At 31.3% G+C, this 14,403-nt stretch overlaps 2 protein-coding genes across 6 annotated transcripts; one reads left to right on the top strand and one right to left on the bottom strand.

Annotated features, from left to right (window-relative positions):
- Positions 1-449: 449 nt before the first annotated feature.
- On the bottom strand, positions 450-1,242 carry LOC114193653 (heavy metal-associated isoprenylated plant protein 47-like). The gene is made up of 3 exons (XM_028083537.1): positions 1,147-1,242; positions 903-981; positions 450-773 (listed from the first exon to the last, which is right to left on the bottom strand). Exons 1-3 carry the CDS (start codon positions 1,156-1,158, stop codon positions 628-630), a joined length of 237 nt encoding a protein of 78 aa, XP_027939338.1. The 5' UTR covers positions 1,159-1,242; the 3' UTR covers positions 450-627.
- A 7,210-nt stretch (positions 1,243-8,452) lies between these two features.
- Positions 8,453-13,832, top strand: LOC114193644 (zinc finger CCCH domain-containing protein 18-like). Of its 5 annotated transcripts, none has more exons than XM_028083524.1 (8): positions 8,453-9,103; positions 9,810-10,718; positions 10,807-10,962; positions 11,066-11,245; positions 12,335-12,453; positions 12,556-12,732; positions 12,824-12,917; positions 13,206-13,832. In XM_028083524.1, the coding sequence occupies exons 2-8, from the start codon at positions 9,826-9,828 to the stop codon at positions 13,264-13,266; spliced, it is 1,680 nt and encodes a 559-aa protein (XP_027939325.1). In that variant the 5' UTR covers positions 8,453-9,103; positions 9,810-9,825; the 3' UTR covers positions 13,267-13,832. The 5 variants fall into 5 exon arrangements, with proteins under 5 accessions (XP_027939325.1, XP_027939327.1, XP_027939324.1 ...); XM_028083526.1 differs by having other exon boundaries at positions 12,329-12,453; positions 13,131-13,832; XM_028083523.1 differs by having other exon boundaries at positions 8,454-9,103; positions 12,329-12,453.
- Positions 13,833-14,403: the final 571 nt, after the last annotated feature.

Below are 14,403 nucleotides of genomic sequence, written 5' to 3'. Positions count from 1 at the left end.
TGTGCTAATTTTCATGTTTAGTAATTTCATTGTAAATAAATCGAGTCATTATAATTTGTCTCTTTCCTTAAATATGGTAAGGAAAGCATTCGAAAAATCTTATTTGTAACTAAACAAATTTTGTAATTTTGCTAACCTGTTTCAATTAAATAAAATTGTAACTCAAATTTTTTTAACTTATTCCAGTGAGTTTAGTAACAACTTATGGTGTAGGATGGCTTCGGGTGTTTTTTTTTTATATGAAAAACTATGCATTTCCATTATAAGATACACAATTTACACATGGATTAATCGAAAATAACTTGTTAAATTAAAAAAATCAAATAAAGGAAGCAGTTGTTAAATTCAATAAAAAAATAATAACTTGGTAATTTATGCTTGAATATTTTACTTTAAAATTAAATTACCATCATGGATAAATTTTGTAGGAAAATTTAGGAAAGTGTGAGAGCAAATAAAATCACTTTCTGGTTTCTATAACACATGAATATCAGAGATAAACTTATACATCAAACTATAACTGCATGGCAATCCAAAATTCAGATTCTAAGTTTACAACAAAAACTAATTGAAAGATAGAATATGGTGAAGCTGGTAGCTGAAACCTTGAACTCTCTTCAACGTTGTTCATGTATCCTTAGCCACACTAATTAGCTTAGCATACTTGTTCACCTTCTCCCTCAAACATGCTGTCACACCTGCTGCATCTACTCCTTCCCCTTTAATCACCACTTTATCTTTCCCTTCCCTTTGAAAACTAACCGAACAAACACCTGCACCATTTAATCTCAAATCTTGTGAACAAAGAAAAACATGGTTAAAATGGAAAATTTCACTGCAATTAATCAGATTCTGTAGCATGTATCAGTAGCCATCGTAAAACTGATAAACATTCTGCATACCATCTGCTGTGGTGCATATCGACATAATCTTCTTCTTGCATCTACCACAGTGGAGTGGTACCTCAATTTCTATCTTTTGCTGCATAATTTATAGGTTCAGCACTTCATAAGTAACCTTATGTATATATCTAGAACTATATCTTATATAATCATGGAAACAGAAAAAAGTTCTGGAACTTGAATGAAACTTTCTTGAGGAAAAGGAAAAATCAAAAACTGAAACTGAATGAAGCAAATTGCTTACCATCGCAGTCATATTCTGCTAAGATTATAGTGAAACAGCTTAACTTCTGATTCGTCTTCTTTGTTTGATTATTGGCAAGATTTAGAAGAGGTGAATGTTCCACAAATGAATGCACTACACACACATATATATAAGAATGTTTTCAACTAATTAACTTGCTATATACGCTGGTGCGATCCACTTTTTGTGGATTCAACGCGTTTGCCACATTGCATCATAAAACCAAAACAAGTCAACCCTAAAAGTCAACTCTTAAACTTGCTCATACACTGGGATGAATTTCTCATCTCTCACTCATCATCATAATGTTATCTACCTCATCAAATTCACTTGGTAAGTTTTTGTTCTTTTTTTTATATTGAACCTGCTTCAGGAAAATGTTAAAAAAATAATTAAAAATGTATTATATATTACATATTTAAAAATTTATTTGAATTTTTTTAATTTATTATTTATAATCTAAAAGGAACTTTCACTTATGACAATGTAAATATTTGTTTTTCAGTGTAATAAGGTGCGTTATTGCTTAACTCATCATTTCACGAGTTGATGATGTCATTATACGTAATGTGAGTTCTTCTCACAACCATGCATGTTCATGCAGCTTCTACATGCTTATTTTTTATATATTATTCAAAAGTCAAAACCTTATTCAGTCTTCCTAGTTTTATTCTTTAAGAATACTGAACATTTGGATACTATGTACGCTAATCATGTGACTTAAGGATGTACTTAAAAGATAACTAAACTATATATATGTATATATGGGATTTTTATCTAAAAAGTAGTTTAAATTAGTTTATATGTGCACCTAGTAAATTAAATTCAAAAAAAATGCTTATTATAGAACACGTATTTGATAATTTGATGTTGTGAGTGAAAGCTTGGTGAGGTGGATTTGAAATATACAGAAAGCTATGTGTAATGAATGCCAAGACCATTGATTGAGGACAGAGGGAATGAATAGTTACGAAGGTTATACTAAATTATTAATTAAGTATATGAATAAGATCATTTAATTGAAGTTGATAATAAATAGAATGATTTGGGTGTTGCTGACTTTTGAAACTATTTTTTCTTAATTATGTGTTCACACTAATAGAAGATATATCTTAGTTATAGTGTTCACACTATATCTATCTATCTATATCCCATATATATATATATATATATATATATATATATATATATATATATATATATATTCCCATTAATTGTAAGAGATGCACAATGAAAATGTATCCCTTAATTCGAATTAACTGTTAATCTCATAATAACAAACAAAAACTGTGATTTTAGATAGTTTGGAATGTTTTAAAAAATTGAAATGAAACTTAATATATAAAATGTTCAATTTAAAGTAGTCAAATGTTCATTTAAGAAGCAACAACCAAACGTGTTATTTTCACCCTTTCAAACGCAATTTTGGCACTATATGATTGGTCCTTACTGGTTGACTTTGTATGATTTTTAAAATAACTTGTTTACCTCTCTGTATTATCTATTCAAAAATCTCTTAAATATATAATATCTTTTGTAATGGCGTTTTCAGAATAAAATTTCAGAAGCAACTTTCTAAATATAAATTAGAACTTTCACATTAAGCATTCTCTTCTTCTGTTCTTCATGTTTAAAGGTTCAGTAAAAAATGAAGATGCTGACACAATGACGACGATGATGACATTCACAGGAACATCAGCCATGTAATACAATAAAGAATGATATTTTAATTTTTTTTTTTGGTTAAATATTGTTTTAGTCTCTTAACTTCCAGTAAATTTTAGAATTAGTCCATTTTGAAACTTTGGACCAATTTAGTTTTTCATATTTCAAAATATGTAAATTTAGTCTTTTTAATCAAATTTTGTTAAGTTTATTTGACATTTCAGACGCATTTCATAATAATATTTGACTTAACATTAAAGCAAAAATATGTCAAACAATATAAACAACTTAAATACAATCATAAAATGCGTACGAAATATCAAATAAACCTAACAAATTTGATTAAAATGACTAAATCCATGTATTTCGAAAGATGAAAGATTAAAGTGGTCCAAAATTTTGAAATAGACTAATTCCAAAATTCATTGGAAGTTGAGGGATCAAAAACATATTTAACCTATTTTCTTTTTGCTAGTATAGAGTACAGTCAGTAATAATGAAAATACAAAAAGAAAAGAGAATTTAACAGCCCAATTCCATGTTTGGACTAGCTAGTGGAATACCCCAATGTTGAGTTTTTGCTTTCTGCACCCCTGTTGTTATCTTATTCCTTTCAAAATGACCAATTTACCTATTCAAATACCCTGAAAATGTGTTATGTTATGATTTGGCAAATGCACCGTAACATAAGAAGAAAAAAAAATGAACCAATTGAGTAAAATACCAATTAGCTGCTACATTTACGGATCTTTGAACGAAAATGAATTCATGAAAATAGGTATAGTTTAGCTGTAATGCAACCTTATATTATTATACACACGCATACGCATAGTCATCAAATTCAACGTACTCACTCTCCTTTACTATTGCCACGAATTCATTTTAGTTTGTTTCTATCATTTCCACATTAGGTTCACAATTTTGCTTCACTGGGTCTCTTCTTTTCGGTGCCATAAAACATACGACAACGACAAGACAGAAAAAAGTGACAGCGATCGAAACACAGTACACAGCACGAAATTTCGAAAACATAAATCGTTTACAGTATGCAAACTTTCCTCATTGGATCAATATCTATCAACATCTGAGGATTGTTTGTACATTATTTTAATCTGGAAATAAAATGTTCGCCACACGAACATAGTTGCATCACGTGTTAATGGACCACACTCTTCAAAATATTTTAGTCAAATAGACAGGTTGGTGGAGAGAGAGGTGTATACTAGGTTGTGTATTATGTTTCAAACATGTGAGGTAACCATAAAAAAAGTAATTTTGTTTAAGTCTCAATCAAATAAAAAATACATTGTTATTTTTTTTATATTATTTATCAAATATACTATCATCACCGTTATATAGACCACGTTTTTTTTTTTATAATTTAGTGGAAATATTGGAGGAAACCTTAAATATTAATTGTTTTGGTAATGTGCACAAAAACCAGATAAACAACTGAACATGCAATTAATGGTACACAATTTTCAAATTAGTCAAATAGATTTTAATTAGTGCATATTTCCGAGCTTTGAAGGGTATGAGTAATCCATTACTGAGTATGTTCCAATCCAATGATATTACTATGTGATTGGAAATAACTCATTATATTATAGAGGATTGTGAAGATATGACATGAGCTAGGTACCAAACAATATTCATTCCATGTTCCAATCTAAGTTACAATTTAAGAGTGAGATTTTTATAATAAGACAATTATTGAAGGGAAGATTGTTGCATGTGACATCAATTATCCTGTAACGAAGGTCAAGTGGACCAAGTCACAATTGAATCGTAACGTTTAGACTTGCGTTACACTCTTAAATAAAAAAAATTACACCTTAACTAATAACTATAGCTACTGACTAAATAGTAAGCGTTGTATTCCAATAATAAATTCAATCATTAACATGACAGATTATTTATTAGAAATTGAAGTATAAATCTAAGTCTATGATAAAATTGAATGAAGAAAAGATACACAAAGATACTAATTTTAAGTTTTAAATCGAAAGCGATTACATTTATTTTGTAAGTTGATTTTTCCATAATGAAAAAATTCATCAATATTTTTTGTTTTATTTTAATTGAACACTTCATACCAGTAGGTTTATCTTTTAAGTACATTTTTTATTAGTGGCTCAAAGAAAATAATAATACACACTTGAAAAAATTTAAATAAAATATATTGCTAAAGTGAATATTAAGTTTTCAACTCTATTTTTTTTCTTATGCTAATATTTTTTCAAATCTCAACAACTTATAGTGTTAGGTGTAATTTTTCTTAGTATAATATTTTTCTTCCTAAGTCAGCATTATTTATGTTCTTATTTATGTGCAAGAATTACACACTTGTATTTTTTTTCTTATTTATTTTAAATGCAAAATAATTAATTATTAAAAGGCTGCGAAAGTACAGTAGACACTCATACAGTAACCCCATTACAAGATGCATTGTGTGTACCTAACTCAAAAACCATTCCCCCCAACTACAACGTATGCTAACATTCAAGTAAATCTTGATCCATGGAGATTATAATATGCATGACTTTATAAATAAACAAATGTTATAATTTGTATGATCAAAGTTCACTCATAAAAACATGTTTTAACAAAATTCGAAACATTATCTTCCACTATAGTCTAAACATTATTTCAATTTGCATATCTAGAATAAGATGAGAATCATTAGCCAATTATAAATAAAATATGTTTTCATTTCTTCCTCGTCTTAACAAGTAATTACACTAACACAAAATGTGCATTTCATTTCACCTCACATATTTGGTGTAAAGTTTATTAAAAAAATGTGCAGTGACTTTTTTAAATAATCAACTTAACATTCCTTTTATATTTACGTCTACATGTTCTTTCCTCATTCCCACCACAAAAACACATATTGGACACTACAAAAAATTATGTATATTATGACGGTTTTAATATAGTGATTATTTGAAACTCTCACTTTTTAAAACATAATAGAACACTTTTTGAACCACCATATTTTATTTGTAATATAATGCGGTTTTAACTGTCATTTTGCTAATAGTGGAAAAATGGCATATTTTATTTGTAAAATATGTTAGTTTTAACTGTCATATTGTAATAAATCCAGTGTTAAAATTTTCCCGATTCGAATTAATTACATTAGTGAATAGTTGTCTTTGCACGAGAAACCATTTCCTGCATTAGCTATTTCCCAAATCAGTCTATTGCCTTTGTCTGAGAAACCATTTCCCACCACCATCTTTGCATAGTGTAGTTGTTGAGATGTAGGTCATCGTCGTCATGGACAAAAAGCATGGGTTGTCGTCTGTGGTTCTTCAATCGCTTTTTCTATTTGTTTGCGAAGCTCTTCGTCGACGTCGTTTTACGAGGGGATTTTCTGGTTTTAGGTTTTGGTAAGTTTAGCAAAAGAATTTTTGATTTAGGATTATGGTTTTGAATTTCTCATTATTCATTTGACTAATTTCTCGTTGTTCAGCTTGATTTTAGGGTTCAAAAGCAAAAGAATTATACGAGGGAAGTTGTTTAGCTTAAATTTAAGGTTTAGCAACATGTTTTGAAGGCTTCTACTTAGGGAAATTTAACGTTCGAATGCATTTAAGGTTTCATCTCTGGTGACAAAAATGGTGGTGGTTTGTGTACTTTTTTACCAAGTCTTTGTCAGTAATGGACATCTCACAGAGAGTTCTTCAATCCGATGAGTTTCGTCATTGGGATTTGCTTACTAAAGTTCCCATCTTTATTTGTGGTCATGGTTGCTTTTGGAGAACTTAGCCATGATTTTACATTAATGTCCCTTTTTTGTATTTAGTGTTTATCAAAATTAGATTTTGTTTCCATCTTGATTCATCTTTTTACCAATAAAAAAATTATGACGAAATTGTTTTTTTGAACAAGTATTAGTTTTTTGTGTTGCGTATCATGTGAATGATTTTTGACCAAGTTGAAAAAAAGTTAGTGACTAATAAAGTTAAATTTGGGATAGAGATTGGACTATTTAAAAAGAGATTAAGTTGTATAGATTCAAGGATACATAACTGAAAGACAAACATATACTTTAACGGTCTTGAACCTGAACAACTCAATATTCTTTATGATAGTTCTCCTAAGGATCCAACATAATTTTAAGTTGATAATTTACAAAGTTTGACATAAATATATATCAATCATTTAGAAAAATCAACATAAAATTGTGTCATCCATTGCAACGTTCGAGTTGTGTTAAACAAAAAAAACAAAATACATACATGAAAAGTTTTTTTTTCAGTGTTACTTCGTTAATCTTTCATCTACCAAAACAAATTAAATTTAACTGAATTTATGGTCCCATTCCTCCACTCAATAGTAAAACACATTCTAAGTATTTTGCATATTCTAATAAAATACATTATCTCATTTATATTATTTATATTTTTAAATATTCATTCACATTACATTGAAATATATTTAATGAAATTTAATAAATGTTATTCAACAGATAATTATTGCACTCTTCTATCATCAAATCCTTGAATACACCTACATTCTTTCTTGACCCATTATATGAATAGTGAACAAATAATATGTTAAGTTATCATTGACAACCCTTTCTTCTATAATACCTAATAAAACACAACTCTTTGATCTATTCCAGCTAATAAATGTCATGCAATATTCGAGAAAGCTAAAACTAATGAATAATAATCTTATTATCAACAAAAAAATTTAAGCGACATCTTAGAACAACTCAACGATAATATTTTATTAGGAATTTTTAATCAATATAAAAAATAACAAGAATTAATCATTTATTTTTCAAATGTTTTAATTATTGAAAATCACTAATGATGTTTAATAAATTTTTATTCTATTTAGGTTGTTTTTAAAACAAAATCATAAAACTTTCTTATTGAATGAGATTTTCAGTTTCATTGAGTGAAACTTATTCTAAAACAAACACACTTTTAAACATTTACAAAATCTACAAACTAACAAAAAAAAAAACTAAAATCACACATATAAGCCAAAATGAGAATGAAGCCTAACAAAAAAACCCACTTTGATCCATTATAGACCACAAAAATTAAGGTTTGAGTTGGCATGAAAGGATAAGATTTAGGAATATTTGCCTTTCATTTGATACCCTCCTTCAGGTAGGGTATAGCTATGTGTAAAATAGTAGTATAAGCAACCTTAGAATGAATTGCCAAATCAGCATCATTAAGATTATAAAATGACAGTGTTGGATGTTGTGGACCCTCTCAGAATTTTGAAGGGCCCCATTTACCATGACAAAAAACTCAACTTAAGGAGTGTGTGGACCTTTCACCAAGTTGGGGCTTTGTGACATTGATTTATGCAACTTTTAGTTTATAGTATTTAATATAAAGATTTGGAGATGTAGCATTGTCCCATCTGTGATTGTGTGTGTTCCCTCCCAAACAAATTGAAATGCAAAATGTTGCACCACAACCAGCCCTTTAAGCTTAGCCAATTTCCAAGGTCTACATTTTCCCTCCAATGGTCCCCCTTTACCATGTTTGAGTTTCTAAATCTTCATGATCATACCCAATGCCACACATTAAACCAGACTCCATAATTTTATCAACTTTTTAATACATTAATCATGATTATTTGGATAAAGTTTTGAATCTAAGTTTTGAACAGAGAAAGCTTAGATTTTTTTTTTTTTTTATACAAATTTTCATGTTCAGCCTTCCTAAACATAATGGTTTAGAAAGAAATAGTTTAACTCTAAATATAGACAGATAAAAGTTGCAGTTTTTTCTGTCACTAAGATTGCCGACCTTGCTGTGCAGTTGAGAAGTTGAAGTCCTAAATTTAGTACCACGTTGGATTTTCCGAATTATTGTTATTATTTTGTAAACAGAAAAGGAGAGTTAAGAGGGTGATACTGGAAATTGGGAAGTTCCAAGCAGTTATAGTCGACGATAATTAAGCAAAATATTTTGCCTCGAGTTCGTGACTATTCAACATCTGTGATTCTCTAAAGGTTTTAAATTTGGAAGGAAATAAAGACTGCTGCACAGTCACTGCTTCAGAGTGTGGAGAGTTCACTGGAGTTGATTCTGAAAGGGAAGAGAGATCCATAGATGCTGTCTTTGTCACTCTCTGGATTCTGAGCCTTTCCAGAAACCATTTCTCTGTTTGTCTTTTGGATTAGGATTATGCACCTCTCTGATTGTACGTGAAGTTCCTAGTACAGAGATTAAGGTTGATGGAATGAGCAAAATATGAAAAAGTTCCGTTTTTGAAACATTTGCTGCACTGTTTATCTCGTGCTTTTTGATGGGTATGCAGCTTTTGAAGGTTTTTTGTTTTTATTATTTGTTTCTTCTTTTTATTTTGGGGGTTGTATTGTACTTGATTTCGAGAACGGTGTTTGAGATTAAACCGACTTTTCTTTACTTTTCCAAAAAGAAAGGACCTTTAACCATCCATCTTCAAATGTCTGTTCCCGGTTTTTAATTGCAAATGCTGGTCAGTTTTCTTGTAATCATTTGTTTTCTGCTATGACTTTGTAATTTTCGGTATGTGATTAATGCATGTGGGTATTTCTGAGCGTGTTTCGTGCTCATTCCCATATTAGGAGCAAGTTCCATTTCTGGGCTGCATTAAAAATCCTTCCTTTTTCGGTGATGACAGAGAAAATTGAGGAAAATATAATGCACTGTGGAGTGTTTTTCCATTCCACGTATCTGTCACACTTCCTGTCTTGCTAGGTTATTTATAATTGATCCCTGGAACAGAGCCTCTTTCTGCGAAGGAGCATCGCCATTTTTGTTCAAGTTGGATTTGTTAAATCTAATGCTCCCAGTTTTTAAAGTTTTCTTCTTTTTTTTGTTTAGTTAATTCTTATGGTATGTTAGGTCCGCAATTTCGCTTTTGTGAAATCAGGACTCTGGTTTTTCTTTGCGACGTGGTTGAGTTTCTTTGTACTTGTTCTGTGAACAGTGTTCACTCAATTTTGTTTAAACGGTAATTTTTTCCCTTTGCAGTGACAATTTAAGAGTTATGGATATTTCTCACTATACAAGGATTGTCTTTGATAAAATTCATAAATTTGAGCCAGAGCATGCTAGGAAGATAATTGGCTATCTCCTTCTACAAGACCATGGAGAACTAGAAATGGCAAAATTGGCTTCGTACCCTGACTATTTCATTCGTGAAGTTGCATTTCAGGCCAAAAGGGAGCTTCTAAGATTGTCTGCGAAACCAGATATGCTTCCAATTTCACACATGGTCAACCCTCAACAAGGTTATAGCCATTTAGCAGTAATGTCTCCAAGAACTCCTACTACAACAAACTTTCAGGCTCCCCCTCTGTATTGGGATCCACAACCTGCTGGAAATATCAATTCAGACTTTATGGCAATGAATTACTTGGATTCTGTCATGGAGCTTCAGAAGCAGACACAACTGTGCAGTTTGGAGAATCGTGTAGATGCTGTAAAGACTGGAACTGTAGGGGTTGCCAATGATTACTATAGAGATGCTTCTGCTGCCAATTTGGGTGGAAAAGCTGGGAGAAGGTTTTCTGAATATCCAATGAAAGTTTGTCACTATTTCAACAAAGGATTCTGCAAGCATGGAAATAACTGCAGATTCTATCATGGTCAAGTTGCCCCTGAGAATTTATCTCAGATGTATGGAAATGATGCTAATAATGAGGATCATGTGATTTCTCCAGGGTCACTAGCACAGCTAGAGTCAGAAATTATTGAGCTTCTAAGATCAAGGGATGATGCAATATCGATTGCTTCTCTGCCAATGGCGTACTATGATAGATATAAGAAGGTACTGCAAGCAGATGGTTATTTAACTGAGAGCCAGAGACACGGTAAGTCTGGCTATAGTTTGACAAAGCTTCTTGCGCGACTGAAAAATAGTATTCGGCTAATAGTGAGGTAAAGTCTTAACTTTTTTGCATGTAATGTGTATTTAGTGTTTGATCTTTGTGATCCTTATTTGACTTTTTTTGTGGTTAAATTACAGACCCCATGGGCAGCATTCAGTGACTCTGGCAGAAGATGCTCCCACACAAATGCAGAAGGGAGAGTTTGCTCGAAATATCAGTGCTTCACGACAGATATATCTGACATTCCCGGCTGACAGCACTTTCACAGAGGATGATGTCTCAAACTATTTCAAGTATGTTACAATTTTTTGTTGTTGAAGTGCATGTTCACACTAGTCTGCTTTTGCAGTTGATTATTTGCACTAATGAACTGACTTTTATATGTTTCATTTGTAGCACATTTGGGCTTGTTGCAGATGTTAGAATTCCAAACCAGCAGAGAAGGATGTTTGGATTTGTGACATTTGCTCATTCAGAAACTGTCAAAACTGTTTTGGATAAAGGGAATCCCCATTGTGTTCGGGGTTCTCGGGTTCTTGTGAAACCTTACCGGGAGAAAGCAAAGATTAATGAAAGGTGAATTCCTTGTGGCTTCCTTTCATTTTCTTATTTAATTGAGGTTTTTGCAGTATTCTGGCTTCAAATTCTCATTTATTCTTTTAACTGTAGTTATTTGAAGTTCATGTTTTAAGATCAAAGCTTATAGCTTTTGGTTTGAAATGACAACATAATCATTGTCTGTAGTTAGCAAAATTTGATGAAATTTTCTTCCTTGATGATTCCATTGTTCTTAGTTATTCCTCCTTGGTGATTACACAGCCTCATATTTATCACCCATAATTTGAGGACCTTTCAGTTCAGTGCCTTCGATGTCATCTGTTAGTTGAAGATTTGAAATGACAAACTCAGTGATGATGTCTTCTGATAAGATCATTTTTGCCTTGATGATGAGGTGATCTCTCAATGTTTGGTCCTCAAGTCAATCAGGATTGAACCTGATTGTCACAAACATGTCTCATTGGTGCAACTTCCCAAACCTCAATTTTTTGATGATACATTTTTTTGTCAAATTAAGTTACAGGTGGCTATGGCCATGGTTTAACATTATACTTCATTGGATCCTGCAAAAACACTTATTTTTCATAGATATAACATGTATGACCATAGGAATCCCAAAAGTGATATCCTTTCAGTAGGAAGTGCCTGTTTAATCTGAAATACAGTATCCTGCCATCTTACAACTCTAGTGTGACTTTTGTTGTCATATAAGAGACCTTTTCTTAGAAGCTCTTTAATATGTTTCTGGATGCAAATTACTGCATCGTGTGTCCTTCACTGTAAAAGAGATATCTGGTTGGTCTATAAAACTGGTTGGTCACTTCACTCTAAGTCAAGGCATACCAAATTACTAAACCACAATAATGAATATGCCAAGTCATGCATGGAAGGGGAATTGATTAAGAACATATAAGGATTTCAAATGCATTCTTTGAACTGTCAAATACTAGTTTTCTCTCTGATTGTGTCGTTGCCTATTTTCTAAATGCAGAAGTAAGATGGACAGATGTAGTATCTTGAATCAGTATTTACATCTTAAGAAATCTTACATGCTACTTATATTCCTTTTTCCATAATACGTTTCACCTCATTTCAATTTAGATGCAGGAAGTACACTGATAGAATTGAGCATACGGTTTGTTATTCACCCCACTGTGTAGATACGGACTCTGAACTTAACTCCTCAAGTATGATGTCTTATTCAGAAGAGCATATAATTTCCCTTTGTAATTGATTTTCTCCTCCTTATTTAACGTTCTGATTTCTCCCTCTCCCCTCTTGTGGTAGAAGATTTTGTACAATCTAATGCATAATTATAATTTATTTAGCTCCAAGAAGTTTGGGGAATCATAGATCCTTTAGGAGGATGCTAATTCAAGAGCAAGAGCATGAACAGGCCCGGGAACATGAGAGGAGAAGCCTTGCACAAGCGCAGTTGTCCTCAAGATCTTTATCCAGCTCACCTCATTTTGGTTTCTCCTTGGAGGAGACAAAAGTTTCAGATGGTGTGAAAGATTATATTACATGTTTGCTTATCAAGTTTCAGTATATTCTATCTATCTTATGACAGATTGATTGAAATAAATTATCATGCAGATCACTTCAATCTTCAGTCACCAGAAGAATCATTCAGTTTTCCACTGCATGCCAAATCCAGACATACAGACGACAATTTCTATGATGAGGAAAGGTATGCATTCATTTCTCTTTTCTATTACATTCTACTCTCTGCATGTTTTTTGATACATTAAGGTTTAACTTCACTCTACTATGGTCAATAATTTGTTGCTTGAATTTAATCAGGTATGCATCCATTTCTAACATAGCTTTTGTTTTGTGAAGTAGAAAATGAGACTTGATGCAATTTATATGTAGATGACATTATTTGTTTGCAAACATGCAGTTTGGCTGCAACCACATCTCCTGAAATATTTTGTTGACTAAGGATGATGTAATTTATGTTTTCAATTCTATCCAGCTATCAAGGACTCAACCTCCCAGACAGTCCATTCGCGTTTCCAATAGATAGTGAGATGTAAACAATCATAGTTTCAGATACATATACAAGAAATATAGAGTTCAAATAGATCAAGGCCCGAGGTATCAGCTTTCTTTTGATACACAAGACAGTTCTTCCATTGAACTTTTTTCTCAACCAGTGCAGCAATTTAGTCAAAATTCCAGGTAGTACATACATGCTGAAGAAGACATTGCAAGAAGTTCCTCTTCACAAATGGAATTGGTGGCATTAACAAAAGTTAAAGGATACATGTAAGAAGGTTATAGCTTTTAACTACAGACAGGAGGCAGGTGGCAGAAGAAGCTTTGAATTTTAGAACATATAAGTATAGTTATGTTTTGTTTGATGAAGTCTTTAGTGGATGAAAAGAACTATTTTCTGTTGTCCACAGTTTTTCTTAGCTTAAAGAAGCTTTGAATTTTAGAACATATAAGAAGTATAGTTATGTTTTGTTTGATGAAGTCATTAGTGGATGAAAAGAACTAGATATTTTGTTGTCCACAGTTTTTCTTAGCTTAAGAACCTTAGAATCTGTCTATGACTAAGGGATGTATACTGTGAACAACTTCAATAAAGGTTTTTTATCCATCAGATGAATATTGTGTTCTAGTTTTTTATTTGGCACTCTTGATTTTGATGTAAACTTGATGCTACTAAGTCCAACTCAAATGGTTTTATCCCTAACACTTAGGCTGTGAAACTTTGTTTTAGAATTTCAAATCTAATGCTAGTTATGTAATGCTGATAAATTTGGATAAAACAGGTCAAGTGGAAAGGGATTGTGGTAGGCAATAATTAATTCATCTACGGTTTTAAAGTTAAGGTCCTTATAATTTGTTCTAAAATTTTAGTGAAAAAAAAAAGTATTAATCTTATTAAGAAAATATTTGTGCCATTTCATAAAGAGGTTAATACGCTAGAAATACATATATTTTTTTATGCTATTTCTTCCAAAAGCTCAGTACTTTCTGGTAGAATATAAAAAATAACATGTATTTATCTATATCTCGATATATTTCATAATCTAGAAATATCATTTTAGATTATATTTTGAATTACGTTATTCGAGATATAATTATTGGAATATGATTGTTTTAGATTGTCAGAATATATTTTAGATAATTTTGAATTACTCTGAAAATGTAATATGTTTTAA

The sequence above is a fragment of the Vigna unguiculata genome, chromosome 8 (assembly GCF_004118075.2).
Source record: "Vigna unguiculata cultivar IT97K-499-35 chromosome 8, ASM411807v1, whole genome shotgun sequence".
NCBI lineage: Eukaryota > Viridiplantae > Streptophyta > Magnoliopsida > Fabales > Fabaceae > Vigna > Vigna unguiculata.
The sequence above is the reverse complement of the archived record's forward strand: the minus strand, read 5'-3'. Positions and strand labels throughout refer to the sequence as shown.

Excerpts from the sequence above, each read along its gene's own strand:
- LOC114193653 (XM_028083537.1), bottom strand. Across the intron at positions 774-902 it reads GATATGCACCACAGCAGATG|GTGTTTGTTCGGTTAGTTTT; the intron begins GTATGCAGAATG and ends TAAATGGTGCAG.
- LOC114193644 (XM_028083523.1), top strand. The coding sequence starts at position 9,826 with ATGGATATTTCTCACTATACAAGGATTGTCTTTGATAAAATTCATAAA. Across the intron at positions 12,454-12,555 it reads AGAGCATATAATTTCCCTTT|CTCCAAGAAGTTTGGGGAAT; the intron begins GTAATTGATTTT and ends TAATTTATTTAG. Across the intron at positions 12,733-12,823 it reads GGAGACAAAAGTTTCAGATG|ATCACTTCAATCTTCAGTCA; the intron begins GTGTGAAAGATT and ends ATTATCATGCAG.